The sequence below is a fragment of the Mobula hypostoma genome, chromosome 24 (genome assembly GCF_963921235.1).
Source record: "Mobula hypostoma chromosome 24, sMobHyp1.1, whole genome shotgun sequence".
In the NCBI taxonomy this organism is placed as follows: Eukaryota; Metazoa; Chordata; class Chondrichthyes; order Myliobatiformes; family Myliobatidae; genus Mobula; species Mobula hypostoma.
Window position 1 is genome coordinate 13,883,758 of NC_086120.1, and position 12,512 is coordinate 13,896,269.

General features: G+C 44.7%; 1 protein-coding gene across 2 annotated transcripts in view; it reads left to right on the top strand.

The window, feature by feature from the left end:
- Nucleotides 1-694: 694 nt before the first annotated feature.
- Nucleotides 695-12,512, top strand: part of LOC134337356 (SH2 domain-containing adapter protein F-like) — a 343,478-nt gene continuing 331,660 nt past the window's right edge. For both annotated transcript variants that reach the window (XM_063032282.1, XM_063032283.1), the window contains exons 1-2: nt 695-995; nt 1,272-1,593. In XM_063032282.1, the coding sequence (XP_062888352.1) occupies nt 955-995; nt 1,272-1,593 (363 nt within the window). In that variant the 5' untranslated portion in view covers nt 695-954. The remainder of the gene's footprint in view (nt 996-1,271; nt 1,594-12,512) is intronic.

A 12,512-nucleotide genomic window follows, 5' to 3' on the forward strand; every position in this document is an offset into this window, starting at 1 on the left:
TATGATAATTTATAAAATGGACTGTGTATCAGATGTGTATTTTCAAAATATTTCAATGGACAGGTCCCTTTTCTAAAGTCCAGTTGTTATTGTTGTAGAAAAAACCATTTTGTGAATGGAAAGATTCCACCAGGTGTAGGGTATAAAACCATTTTTGTTGTTGCTTGAGGGAGAAGTGAACTAGAGATAGCTTTGTGTGAGCTCGTTACTTTTTTATTGGAACTGAAATCTTATGGCTCTGAGCTTCAGTTTAATACCATCTGCGAAACTGCATCGTTACAAACACTCATTTACCAGCTGAGATTGTGCGTCCAAGGTCCTTTGATGGGACATCTGCTTACAAAGCGACACTCTCCCAAAGCTTCATGGTGATGCATCAGATAATGAGTATTTAATACTGGAAGATTCAGTTACGAAAAGAAAATCAGAAAAAAAAATGCTGGTAATGTTACGCAGGACGATCCCGGCAAACAGTTAACATTTCAGATCAACGAGCTCTCCTCAGAATGAGACCCTATTGTGACTGGAAGTAGAGAACTGTGCTTGCAGAGTTCGCCTTTTTTGAACAGAAAGGGTGCTCGGTTAATGCTTTGCCTTCTCGCGTGTGGCTGAAGTTTTTTTGTGTGTGTCGGCGAATAAAACCATTTGCCTACAGGAGCAGGCGTTCTTTCCCTTTAAGGAAAAGGGTGCAAGCGGGACTTGTGCTGTGGGTTATTGCTGCTAGACGTTTCACACCTTGAAGCTACGGGGGGGGGGGGGGAGAGAGAGGAGAAAGAGAGAGGGAGAGAGAGAGCGCGAGAGAGCGGGAGAAAGAGAGAGCGCATTCGATTGAGCTCCGTGGAGTTGGCCAGCCCCATCACTCTCCCATAGCCACTTCAGACAAGTCTGGAAACAGTACATTTTGACTTTCTGAATTTCAGTGGGAGGCATTCGCGAGACGGAGGGCCGAGGTTGATGCAAATCGTCACATCGCTGCAAAGAGCAGCGGCCAGCAGGTAACCAACTCTCCGTCTGGACGTGCTGTTAGGGGGGACTCTTTTAATTGTTTGCCTCACAGCCGTAGAGTGCCTATTGTTGAAAGTAAAATCTAAACTGTAACATTGAAAGTTAAAATGGAACCAATTGATTTGGAAAATATTTAGCAGAACTGTTTAGATTGTTTTTGGAATAAATAGTGGGCTTTTAAATGATGCGTTCCCGTGTCTACAAGACCGGGATCGGTCAGTAGGTTTCCAATGAAATTAATTTGTTGTTGTTGGTCAACTTCAAAGCAAATCCGCGGCGCCCGCGATGGCCCGGTGGCTGAAGGATTACTTGAGTTTCGGGAGTCGCAGGGTCCCGCCTCAGCCCCCCAAGCCCGATTACACCGAGAGCGAGATCCTGAGAGCGTACCGAGCTCAGAGGAACCTGGACTTCGAAGACCCGTACGAGGAGAACGAGCATCCGCCCGTCCCTTCCCAGCACCAGAAGCCAGCCTCCCCCGACATCAAGTATGTGTCTCCCAAACACCGGCTCATCAAAGTGGACAGCACCGACCTCGGCAGTCGGCCAAAGGTACTGAGTACCGAAGAAGCCAAGAGTAAACCCGAGACTGTGAGTAGCAGCAGACCCAACGCGATCGCATTGCTCCCGTGTCACCTTCCAATCTCTGTGTGTGTGTGTGTGTGTGTGTGTGTGTGTGTGTGTGTGTAAAACTTGTGGACAACGTCAGGGTGAATAGTGAAAGTGTCTGGGGTACATTTTCCGCGCACTTTACCAACGGTGAGGCACCTGTCACACGCCTGTGGAATGGGTTTCACCCTTTGAATTGGCGAGCGTGGAGTTAGTGTGTCAGTCACCCTGCTCCAAGCATCACTCTCACTCTTTCCTCCCCACTGCTCATCGTCGCTTTTCTCCCGCTCTGCCTTATTTTCCTCCTTATTTTATCACATTCCCCCTTTCCTCCCCTTTTCCTCCTTCCCTCCCTCCCCTGTTTCTTCTTCCCCTTTCCTCACCTTTCTTTTCCTCACATCTCTTTTCCTCACATCTCATTTCCTCTCCCTCTGTCTCTCACCCCTCTATTTCTTGTATCCCCTTAATATCCCCCTTTATTCCCCCTCCCCTCCCTCTTCTCTATCACCTCTCTGCCACCTCTGCCCCCTCTCCCTCTGCCCCCTCCCCTTTCACACTTTATCCCCTTGATCCTCCCTTCATTCCCATTTGCCTACCCCTCTTATCTACCCCTTTATTTATCTTTTTATCTTCCCCCACTTTATCAACCTCCCCTTTATATACCCAACATTTCTCTAACCCACTTTATCTAAACCCACCGTTATCTACCCCCTCTTTATCACCCCAAACCTTCTCCATTTTCTTCCCCCACTATTTTCCTTCTAACCTCTTTACCTCTCTTTATCCCCTCTTCCTCCCCGTTCTTCCTTTTCCCCTTCTCCTTCCCCTCCTCCCCTTCTCCTCCTCCTCCTCTTCCCCTCCCATCCTCCTCCTTCCCTTCCCCTCCCCTCCTCTCTCCTTCCCTTCCCCTTCCCCTTCCCTTCCCCTTCCCCTTCCCCTCCCCTCCTCTCCCCTTCCCTTCCCCTCCACTCCCTTCCCCACCTCCCCTCCTTGTAACACTTCCCCCTCAGCCCTTCCTGTTCCCAATTCCCCTCTCCTCACCCCCTCCCCTTCCTCCCCTTTCCTTCTTCCTCCCATTCTTCCTTCCTCCTTCCTTCCTTCTCGCCATACCCATTCCTCCCCCTTTCTCTGCCCCTCCATCCCTTTCCTCCACTTTCCACCATTATTCCCTCTCTCCCCCATTTCTCTTCTCATCCCTGTCTTCCCCATCACCACATTCCACTCTCTTCCCTGTCTGCTCTCTTACTTCAACCCTCATTTTCAACCCCCATCTTCACCCTCTGTCTTCATCTCCCTACAACCCCTTTTGCCACTTCCCCTTTGCTCTTCCTCACCCACGTTTACCAATCATTTTCACCTTCTTCCCTGTGTCTCCCCAATCTCTCCCAACTCCCTTCCCTTCCTCTCTCTCTCTCCCCATTTCCCCTCTAGCCCCTTCCCCTCCCCCTCTGTCCTCTCCCCTTCCCCCACATTCCCCTCCCTTCCCCTCTTTCCCATTTCCCCCTCCCCCATTCTCCGCTTTCCCCCACTTTCCTCCTCCCCGCTCTCCCCCACCCCATCCCCCTCTCTGCCCCACTTTCCCCCTCCCCCCCCTCTGCCCCACTCTCCCCCCTCTCCCCTCCTTTCTCCCCTCCCCCTCTCTCTGCCCCTGCCCCCCTCTCTCTCCCCCCTCCCCTCCCCCTCTCCCCCCTCCCCTCCCCCTCTCCCCCCTCTCCCTCACTCCCCCACTCTCCCCTCCTCTCTCCCCCTCCCCCACTCCCCCTCCCTTCTCTCCCCCACCCCCCTCTCCCCCACCCCTCACCCCTCTCCCCCACCCTGTCCCCTCCCATCCCCTCACCCCCTCTCCCTCTCTCCCTCCTCTCCCTCCCCTTCCCCAACCCTCTCCACCACCCTTTCTCCCCATCCCATCCCTTCCTCTCACCACCTTTCTCTCTCCCCATCTCTCCACTCCCCACTTCCCTTCTTGCCCCCTCCCCCTGCCCCCTCACTCCCTCACTACCTCCCTTCCTGATGATCCTATACAATCAAGAGGGTTGAGGAGGAATGCAGTGGTCAAAATAATTACCAAACTAATTGGATTTCAATGACCTAATTTATTAAGTGTTTTAACTGAAATGCTCAGGTTACTTGATAGCCTTAAAATCATCCCATTTGAGCTTTGATATAAGAGCCATAGACCGAATGACTGCTCTTGTAAGGAGGAAGGAATGGGAATGAATGTTTCTTGAGGTTTTAAATACAACTTACAGTACTTTCACATCACTTAGCTGTTGCAGCCTATTAATCCTGTATAATTTAACCAAGTCTTTACCTGGAGCCATAATATTATTGAGGCATCACACGTGGAAAAGCCGATGATGAATGTGATTTTCTTTCTGTTGCTTGACCCTATAATTCTTCAGGACGCTGCACTTAGCCTTGTGGAAATGCTTATCTTGAGTTGGTATTGTTGGTATTACTTTCCTTCCAACAGCATGTTAAATGACAGAATTTCATTCAATTTATGATTTGACTGCCGAGTACCTTTTTACACAAGCTTTATTAATTCCTGTCATTTCTCATGTAAACGATAAAGCCTTTCTTTGTTTTATTTAAAACATCCATCCTGCTCAACTGCCCCCCCCCCACCAAAAGCTCCAGGCTCACTCCATTCTAATTTCCTACCCGCCTCTCCAGAATCCCCTAATTCCTACTGCTAAGCAGTTCCAGTCCCATTTCTTCGATCTATTCCTCATCCTCCTGATGCTGATGTGTTCTACAAGCCCACTGCCTTTGCATGCCAATTGGATTGATCCTGCTTCTATCAGTTGGTCTTTCACCCCCATCTTTATCATTTTCATAACTAGTAAATAGAAGGGTGCAAAGAGTTGTCTTGTGATTTTCTGCCTGAGTTACTTGCAGTGGTGTAGCAATATTAACATTCAGTTCCCACAAGGTTGGCTGCCCCAATGCATTGACTGTCTCTCCACCGATGAAGGTAGATTTTGTGTCAGGGTTATTAATGTGTGACATGGGGTGTACACCTGAGAGCTGCAGGCCCATAGTTGTTGCATTTCCAGAGGACAGTCATATTGAAGAAAACCCCAAATGACTTCCCGAGCCTGAATCCGCAATAAATTGTGGCACTGCAATTGACACTTGAACTTCAGCTGACATCTCTTGGCTTAGTACTTAGTGCTCCAAAAGGAAAATGGGCCATTGAGGGAAGGCATAGCAGCTGGGGGAAATGTGCCTATATCACAATGATCTATTGTCATATTACTACATTTATAACAGAGACTGGAAAATGGGGCAGACCTTTTATCAATTCCATTTCCTTTCATTTTCTCCTCTTTCACAGAATACTGATTGTGAAGTGGATAAAATGTTGCCTAATGTAAGTTATGAGAGATGGATTCCTTCCCTGGAGTTTTATTTCTCAAGTTTATTGCACTGGTTCAGATTTGCAGTGTTATTTTATTGTTCAAGGTGCCATCAAGTTGGAAGGTCTCTACCTTTCATAAAGAGAAAACAGATCCTAATGGCTATCACAATGACAAGAGTCATATAGATGGAGACTGTTCAGCCCATTGTAAACATGCTGGCCAAAAGAAGCTAATTATAGCTCCCAATTTCTTCAATTTGCAGCATTTTGAGTACTTATCCTTCCAGTAAGATGGAAGCATGCTTGGAGCAGTGGCTCTACAGGGCCAACCAACAGTTTTATTGTCATTTCTTAATGTCATTTTTACAATCACAAGACATTGCTGCTCATTAAGAACTTAAAGTACTGTGAGTTGCTCATTGGCAGAGGAGCTGGACTTGGTGCGGACCATGTTATTGCTTGCTACAGAACGGTGCTGGAGTCAGTGTGAGAAGGCGGAGTGCAATCTAACAGCGAGTGATAGTCCTGGTCGTTTTTTTCACGTGATCGCAAGACCCTGTTGGACTTTGGTTGTATGGAATGCTGCAAGTCTGGTTCATTGGTTTAATGGTGGGACCAGCGGTGGGGGAGCTGCATGACCGTGGCTGTAGTGTGGAGTTGGCCTCATGTCGTGGTGTCGCCTGCTGCAGCTGTCCAGGAGAGATGACGCTGGAGGTGATGTGGCAGGGTGAACAAGCTGGTGTTGGTGCTGCTTTCTAGTGTTCTCCTGGTGGAAGACAAGTGGATTGTGTTCATCTGCAGACTGTTGTGGGCTTGTTCGTGCTGACAACATTCATGGACTCATAGATTTGGGCTATTTCTTTTTTTGTGTGTGTGACTGTATGATTACTTTCTATATTATATATGCTATGTGTGTCTTGTGCTGTGTATGACTGTTGGTACTGTGTGGTGCACCTTGGCCTTGAAGGCACGCTGTTTCGTTTGACTGTATTCATGGGTATTCATGTATGGTTGACTAACAATTAAACCTGTACTTGAACTTTTCAATGAAATAAGGGTTTCTTCCACATCAACCTGTCCAAACAGTATTCTTTAAACCCTGCCACTCATATGAAATAAATATTTACTCAGTTCCTCTAATCTTTGAATGAAAACAAGCTCTTTTAAATCACTTTTTGCGCATTGTTAATATGATTTCAAAGCCAGTTCTGTTCATCCTATCAATTTTGTACTTGTTAATCCTATGAATTTTTTTTGTTCCTTGGAAAGCAGCTTTGGCTTTGTCATCTCTCCTCTCAACTAAAGTTTTCCAGTCTTGCAACATCTCCTTATGTCTCCTTTGCACCATGTCTAGTAACATAATGGGGTTCCTGCATGACTGTACACCTTACCCCTCAGCCATGACCAATCTTGTCCTCCATACTGAATATCCTAAAATACAAATGTTGGAAAATTGAAATACAAGACAAAAAATTCTGGAAGCATTCATTGGGTTTAGCATCTATTGACAGAAGAACAGAGGTAACATTTCAGGTTCAATTCTTTTAATTAGCCTGACCTTGCTCTTGCACTCTGTACCTTACAAAATCCCTTGTGCTGTCTAAACCTCCTTCTCCACCTGTCCTATCTTCAGAAAATTCACTCTGAGGTCTCTCAGTTCCTTTACGTTTTTCAGTAGTTTGTCCCTTGTTGTGTATACACTTACCTTGTTCATTTTCCACAAATGTATTGACTTGCATTCACTCGACTAAATTCTATTTGCCATGTTTTGGCCCACCTAACCAGAAAGCTATTTCTTCCTTGCTGAACACTGCACTTCCAATTTTGGTATCAATTGCGAAGAACACAGAGGGTATTTACAGGGCTATTGTAGAACTGGAGAACTTTAGATTATGAGGAGAGACTGGCTAAACAAAGTTTGTTTTCTTTGGAACAGAAGAGGCTGACTTGAGATTTGATCGATGTGTATGAATCTGTGAGAGGTCTAGACTGCAAGAATGGGAACAACCAAACTCTCTCTGCAAGCATGGCAGAAACTAGGGAGGTAGATTTAAGATAGCTGTCACATAGACTATAGGGGATTTCAGAATTTTATTTTCAACCCAAGAATGTGTGAGTATGGAAGCTCCAGCTAAGCTTGGTATCATCTGCAAACCTGTTAATCATGGTCCGTGTATTTAAGTACTTATCATACATACCACTGCAAACAGGGAGCTCAACTATTGAGCACCTTGCAACCACACTACCAACTGCTGTCAATCATTAATCTTTACTTTCTCCCACCACCAAGTGCTATATCCACTTTCCCTTGAATCCCAGAGGCTTTCATAATAATGATTGACATGCTACTGTCAAATACCTTACAAAAATATATATGTACTGCATCATGTGGGTTATCTTCCATAATCTTACATCTCCCAATTCTCATTTGTCAGTCAGGCCCAACTTTCCATTATTATAAAGTCTATTTGGATACAGCTATTTAAATTACTATCTTTATTGTCCCTCTATCCTTGTGAGGAAGGAAAGATGGAAAGAGGAAGATGTCTAGTCGACAGAAAGATTGAAATTTTTTTTATATCTCATAAATTGTAGGAAGAAAGGTCCTACAGGTGAAATAAAATCCTTTTTGACAATGAGGAAAGTAGTGAGGTATTAGGATTAGGAAGAATATGAGTGTTTAGGATAGTCTTTTCGAAACTTCACCAATTAAGCAAGGTTTGGTGCATTGGTAACCATTTAGTTTTAACTAAATGGAACACTAGAGAATTTACTGCTGGATGAAAGATCAGGCAATGAGCTTTTCTTGCACCTTGTGCCTCTCTATGGGATCTCTGTGTGGGGGGGCAGGCTTTGTATCTTGAACAGAACTTCTCTCTTTACACAAAGAAAAAAGTGAAGGCATGGAGACCAGAGGGGATGATGCGTCTACTGTATATTTAGGGCAGACTTGGTGAGTGCCAGGAAAAGAAATAGTTTCAGAACGTTGAGTGTCACTTCCTGCAGTGTCTGTGAAAAGCAGCTTTCACAGATGCCACTGTCAGTGCGGAAAATACACCGACCCCAGGGAAGCAATTGCAGTCTGTGCTGTAAGACATAAATATTTCCATTAATTTCCATATGAAAGTTGAAATCCAAATTGTTTTTAATGCTTAATACGTTTCAATTAACTGTTAAATTAAAAACTTGATTGTAGGAAAAGCGACTGAAACTGGGTCTTTAATGTACTTCCAGGGAATACCTTTGCTGCTTTTGCAAGGATGACCTATATTGGACTGCAAGACCCAAAGCAGTTGGCACTGAACCAATAGGCTATCAGGCAGCTAGCAGGCATCCAGCTTTGCAGAACAATTAGTGTCAGACAAGAAGTAGTATTGACTTTCTCAGCAGTATCCAAATCCTAAGAAAGGTAGTGTCATGATGTAATCTCTACCCTCTCCCGAAAGAGGTATCCAACAGTTGGCTCCAGAGGAAATCCTTAGATGGCCATCTATGTTTGTTCTTGTGCTGACTTCTTGATCTCTATTCTAACATTTTTACACTCCGTTGTTCAAGTTCAATTTTAATTGTCTTTCAACCATACGTGAATACCTATGTATCCAGCCAAACAAAGCAGCGTGCCTCTGGGACCAAGATGCAAGATGCAGTAGCAACAGTCATACCCAGCGCAAGGTACATATTGCAGTAAACATGCGGTCATAAAAAATAATAATATAGCCCATGTCCCTGAGTGTTGTACTGTAGATTGATTGTGCTTTGGATGTTGTCCTGGAGCTTTGTTTCTGCAAAAAGAAGTATGTAGCAGCCCAGTCAACATTTGCTAGTGCAGCTGCAGATGAACACCATCCAGCTTGTCTCTCACCGAGCGAGCACCAATGGAGAGGCCAGCCTCCAATCCAACATGGACGCCCAGAGCACTAGGCCGCAGCAGGAGGTCCTGGTCTATGCAGCTACTGAGGCCATGCCTCTCTCCCACAGTTAGTCTTGCCAATGAACCAGCGAACCGGACCTGTAGTGACTTGTTTGGTTAATAATGAAAGGCAGTTATATTTACTAAATGGGCTAGAAACATACCATCTAAGGAAAAGTCTGCAATAAAAAAATACACATCAAAGTTGCTGGTGAACGCAGCAGGCCAGACAGCATCTCTAGGAAGAGGTACAGTTGACGTTTTGTGCCGAGACCCTTCGTCAGGACTAACTGAAGGAAGAGCTAGTAAGAGATTTGAAAGTGGGAGGGGGAGATCCAAAATGATAGGAGAAGACAGGAGGGTGAGGGATGGAGCCAAGATCTGGACAAGTGATTGGCAAAAGGGATATGAGAGGATTATGGGACAGGGAGGAGGAAAAGGGGGAGGGGGGAGAAAACCCAGAGGATGGGCAAGGGGTATAGTCAGAGGGACAGAGGGAGAAAAAGGGGAGAGAGAGAAAGAATGTGTGTATATAGATAAATAATGGATGGGGTACGAGGGGGAGGTGGGGCATTAGCGGAAGTTAGAGAAGTCAATGTTCATGCCATCAGGTTGGAGTCTACCCAGACGGAATATAAGGTGTTGTTCCTCCAACCTGAGCGTGGCTTCATCTTTACAGTAGAGGAGGTCGTGGATAGACATATCAGAATGGGAATAAAAAAATACTATCTGGTTTTTATATGCTGTTAAAAAGAAGAAAGGTTGACTTGCTCTTAAGAATCTTTAGTAACTTCATGACCCTAAAGCGCATTGCGGCCAGTGAAGTACAGAGCAAACTCCCAAAGACACACACACAGACGACAACAAATGCCACTGGAAGATCATCATCCTGGTAAAAGACACCCTTTGGTCTCCCTGAGACCTGTCGGTCTGCCAGCACATCGAGATGTCCATGAAGTGGAGGTTGGTGCAGCCACACAAGGGCTCAGTGGGGAAGGACAACAGTATATGGTTCTTCTGCTACTGGACAGGCAGGGACCAGGTTGGGTGAGGTAGCACCTCCATTATTGTAGGAGTGTACCACTACACTAGGGCCATATAAGTAGCAACAGTGCTATTTGTTTTTAAGAAATGTTATAGATCACGCTTTGTGTATGAATATAAGAATGAAAAGGGATTGCACAGTTTATTCTTTCAGTTTCTTTATTTTTATGCATGAAGTTTATTTTGATACAGTATATAAAAAAAGCTTGATGTAAACCAGTGAGAAATGAGCAGAGAATCTTCCTTGAGAGTTGGTTCATGTCTGCAGGCAAACTCCCTGTCATGGGATTCCTCGTCAACAATATTATCAGCTGCTGTTCTGAAAGGTCAGCCTAAATTATGTGTTCAAACCTAGAGTGGAATCTGAATTCACAACTCTCTGATTTAGATATATGTTAGAGCATACAGTAGCTTGGTTTTGTTCTCTTGCTTCCTTATATACATAATGTCTTGTATCACATATCTTCAAATGCTTGACACAGAATTATTTCGTTTGAAGGTCAGGAGTATTATTATATCAGTGAATGTGACAAAAAATCTCTCATAGCAACGACATCCTCCAAAGAGACAAGAGTTGAATGGGAAGCTAATCTGTTTATGGCAACGTTGTTTGATTGGGGAATGTTTGGCAATACACCGGAAGAACTCATTATTTGTTTTCAAGTGGTGCCAAACTACATTTACAGTTTCTGGAAACACCAGAATAGACCAGTGTTAAACTCTGGGGCTGGTTTCTGCTCATGTGTCAGTTAATGAGCTAATTCTATGCAATCCAAGCACACCCATCCACCAGTTTTGACCAACAGAGATCATGATGTCAGATGGCTTAAACTATACACTCGATAGCAGTTCAGTCTGTTGGTAGTTGATAAGACCCAACAAAAAGGGTCTCATTGTAACAGGAAGAGCAAGGTATGCCAAATATTCTCCAGTGCAGCTGTTGCTAAATCTTTGCTTCTCAGTCTTTCAGCTGCACCTTAGGTGACAGACAGCTTGTATCTAAGCACACTGTGGCTTCAGGAGCACCTGACTCTAAACCATGAGATCCTAAGCCCCAGCTCCTCGGAGGCAGCTGAGTTAGTTTTGAAGTTTGTCTACCAAAAGAAGATAAGGAAGCACAGCTTGAGGAGAGGAGATATAAGCTGAGCGAGAGAATTGGCCTATTTCTGGAACAGAACTGTCACTGGAATGACTGGGATTATTGCTTCTTCTGGGACTGGTGCAGTCCTGACTCATCCGTTCAGGAACATTAATCACAGGCTATTCTCATACTGTGCTTTCACCTTTGGGACTTCAGCCCTGAATCCAATCCAAGTTGGCTGTCTTTGACAGCTGTCGACAGCTCTGTATTGTAGTAAACCACAATCCATGTTTACATGGTTCTGCAAAATTTCCCCAAGGAGCAAGTCCATAGCAGCTGGCATGGCAGAGAAACGGCAGCGTAGGCAGTTTGTTTTATCCCCAGTGCTATTGTGCTTGTGTGATGTGTCTTCACTTTGGGGGTGAAGAAGCAACAACATGTTCAGCAGTCTGTATCCTCCACTGCTTCTGCTTTGTCAGACAGGTGTTTGAACATACAGGATGTGCAGTGATTTCCTTCTGCGGGAATGCTGAACCCATTGTCTTGTACCCCCATCAGAACTCTGTTCCCTCACCACCAAACTAAATACCTTCTTGGTTGTTACCTTGGATAAACCAAACTGACTGTCTTGCAATCGGGCCTGACCCAGAACTGAAATTTGGACTTGACATTCTCTCTGCTACAAAGGCCTCAATAACACTACACATCTGCCTCAACCCATCCATTTTTCCCTCATCCCCCAAATTCAGCTGTTAAATCTTTTCCTGGCTTTTCCAGTAAACCTTGGCTCATCCAGCATCATTTTTGCAAACTCATGTTATTTAGCTGTCACTATTGTATTCACTGAATTTTATTCTAAAATACAATATCTAGATTTTAAAATTTTCTTCCTCCTATTGAAATTCTGCACTGCAACCATCCCCTGCCATTGCTAAGTTCCTCCAAAGCTACAATCTTCAAAGAAAACTGCAGTCTTCCCAAGCCAACCCATTTGTATGCCTCTGTTCACTTTCCTTACATTTTGACTGCCCTCTCAAAAGTTTTACTTCTTCAGAACTTGCCTCTTTTCCTCATCCAATATTCTTCTTAAAATGTTTTGACCTTTGGATGTGATGGATATTCACTGTCCAGGGTTGGAGTTGTTTTTGCCAAGCTCAGCTTTTTAACACAGTAACTGACTCTTCAAAGGAGTCAAGGAGTTGTTTTTGAGTAAGTTAATCTTGCATCAAATATTCCTTTCTCAGCATCTTGTCATAAACAAGAACCAGTCTTCATTTCTTACTGTAAATTGCAAGCAATAATCAGTCTGAAGTTAGAAGGAGAGCTTGGCAAACAAAGAGCACTGTTTGTAGAGCACAGGCTGCTAGCCCACAGCAGAGGCCTGGCTGCTTAAGAGATACAGTGCAAGGCAATAGAGTTGTGTTAATTGGGGCTGCATCAAACCAGACAAGTTATTTAGTTCAAAGAAACTTGCACAAAGACTGATGCTATCACTTAGCACA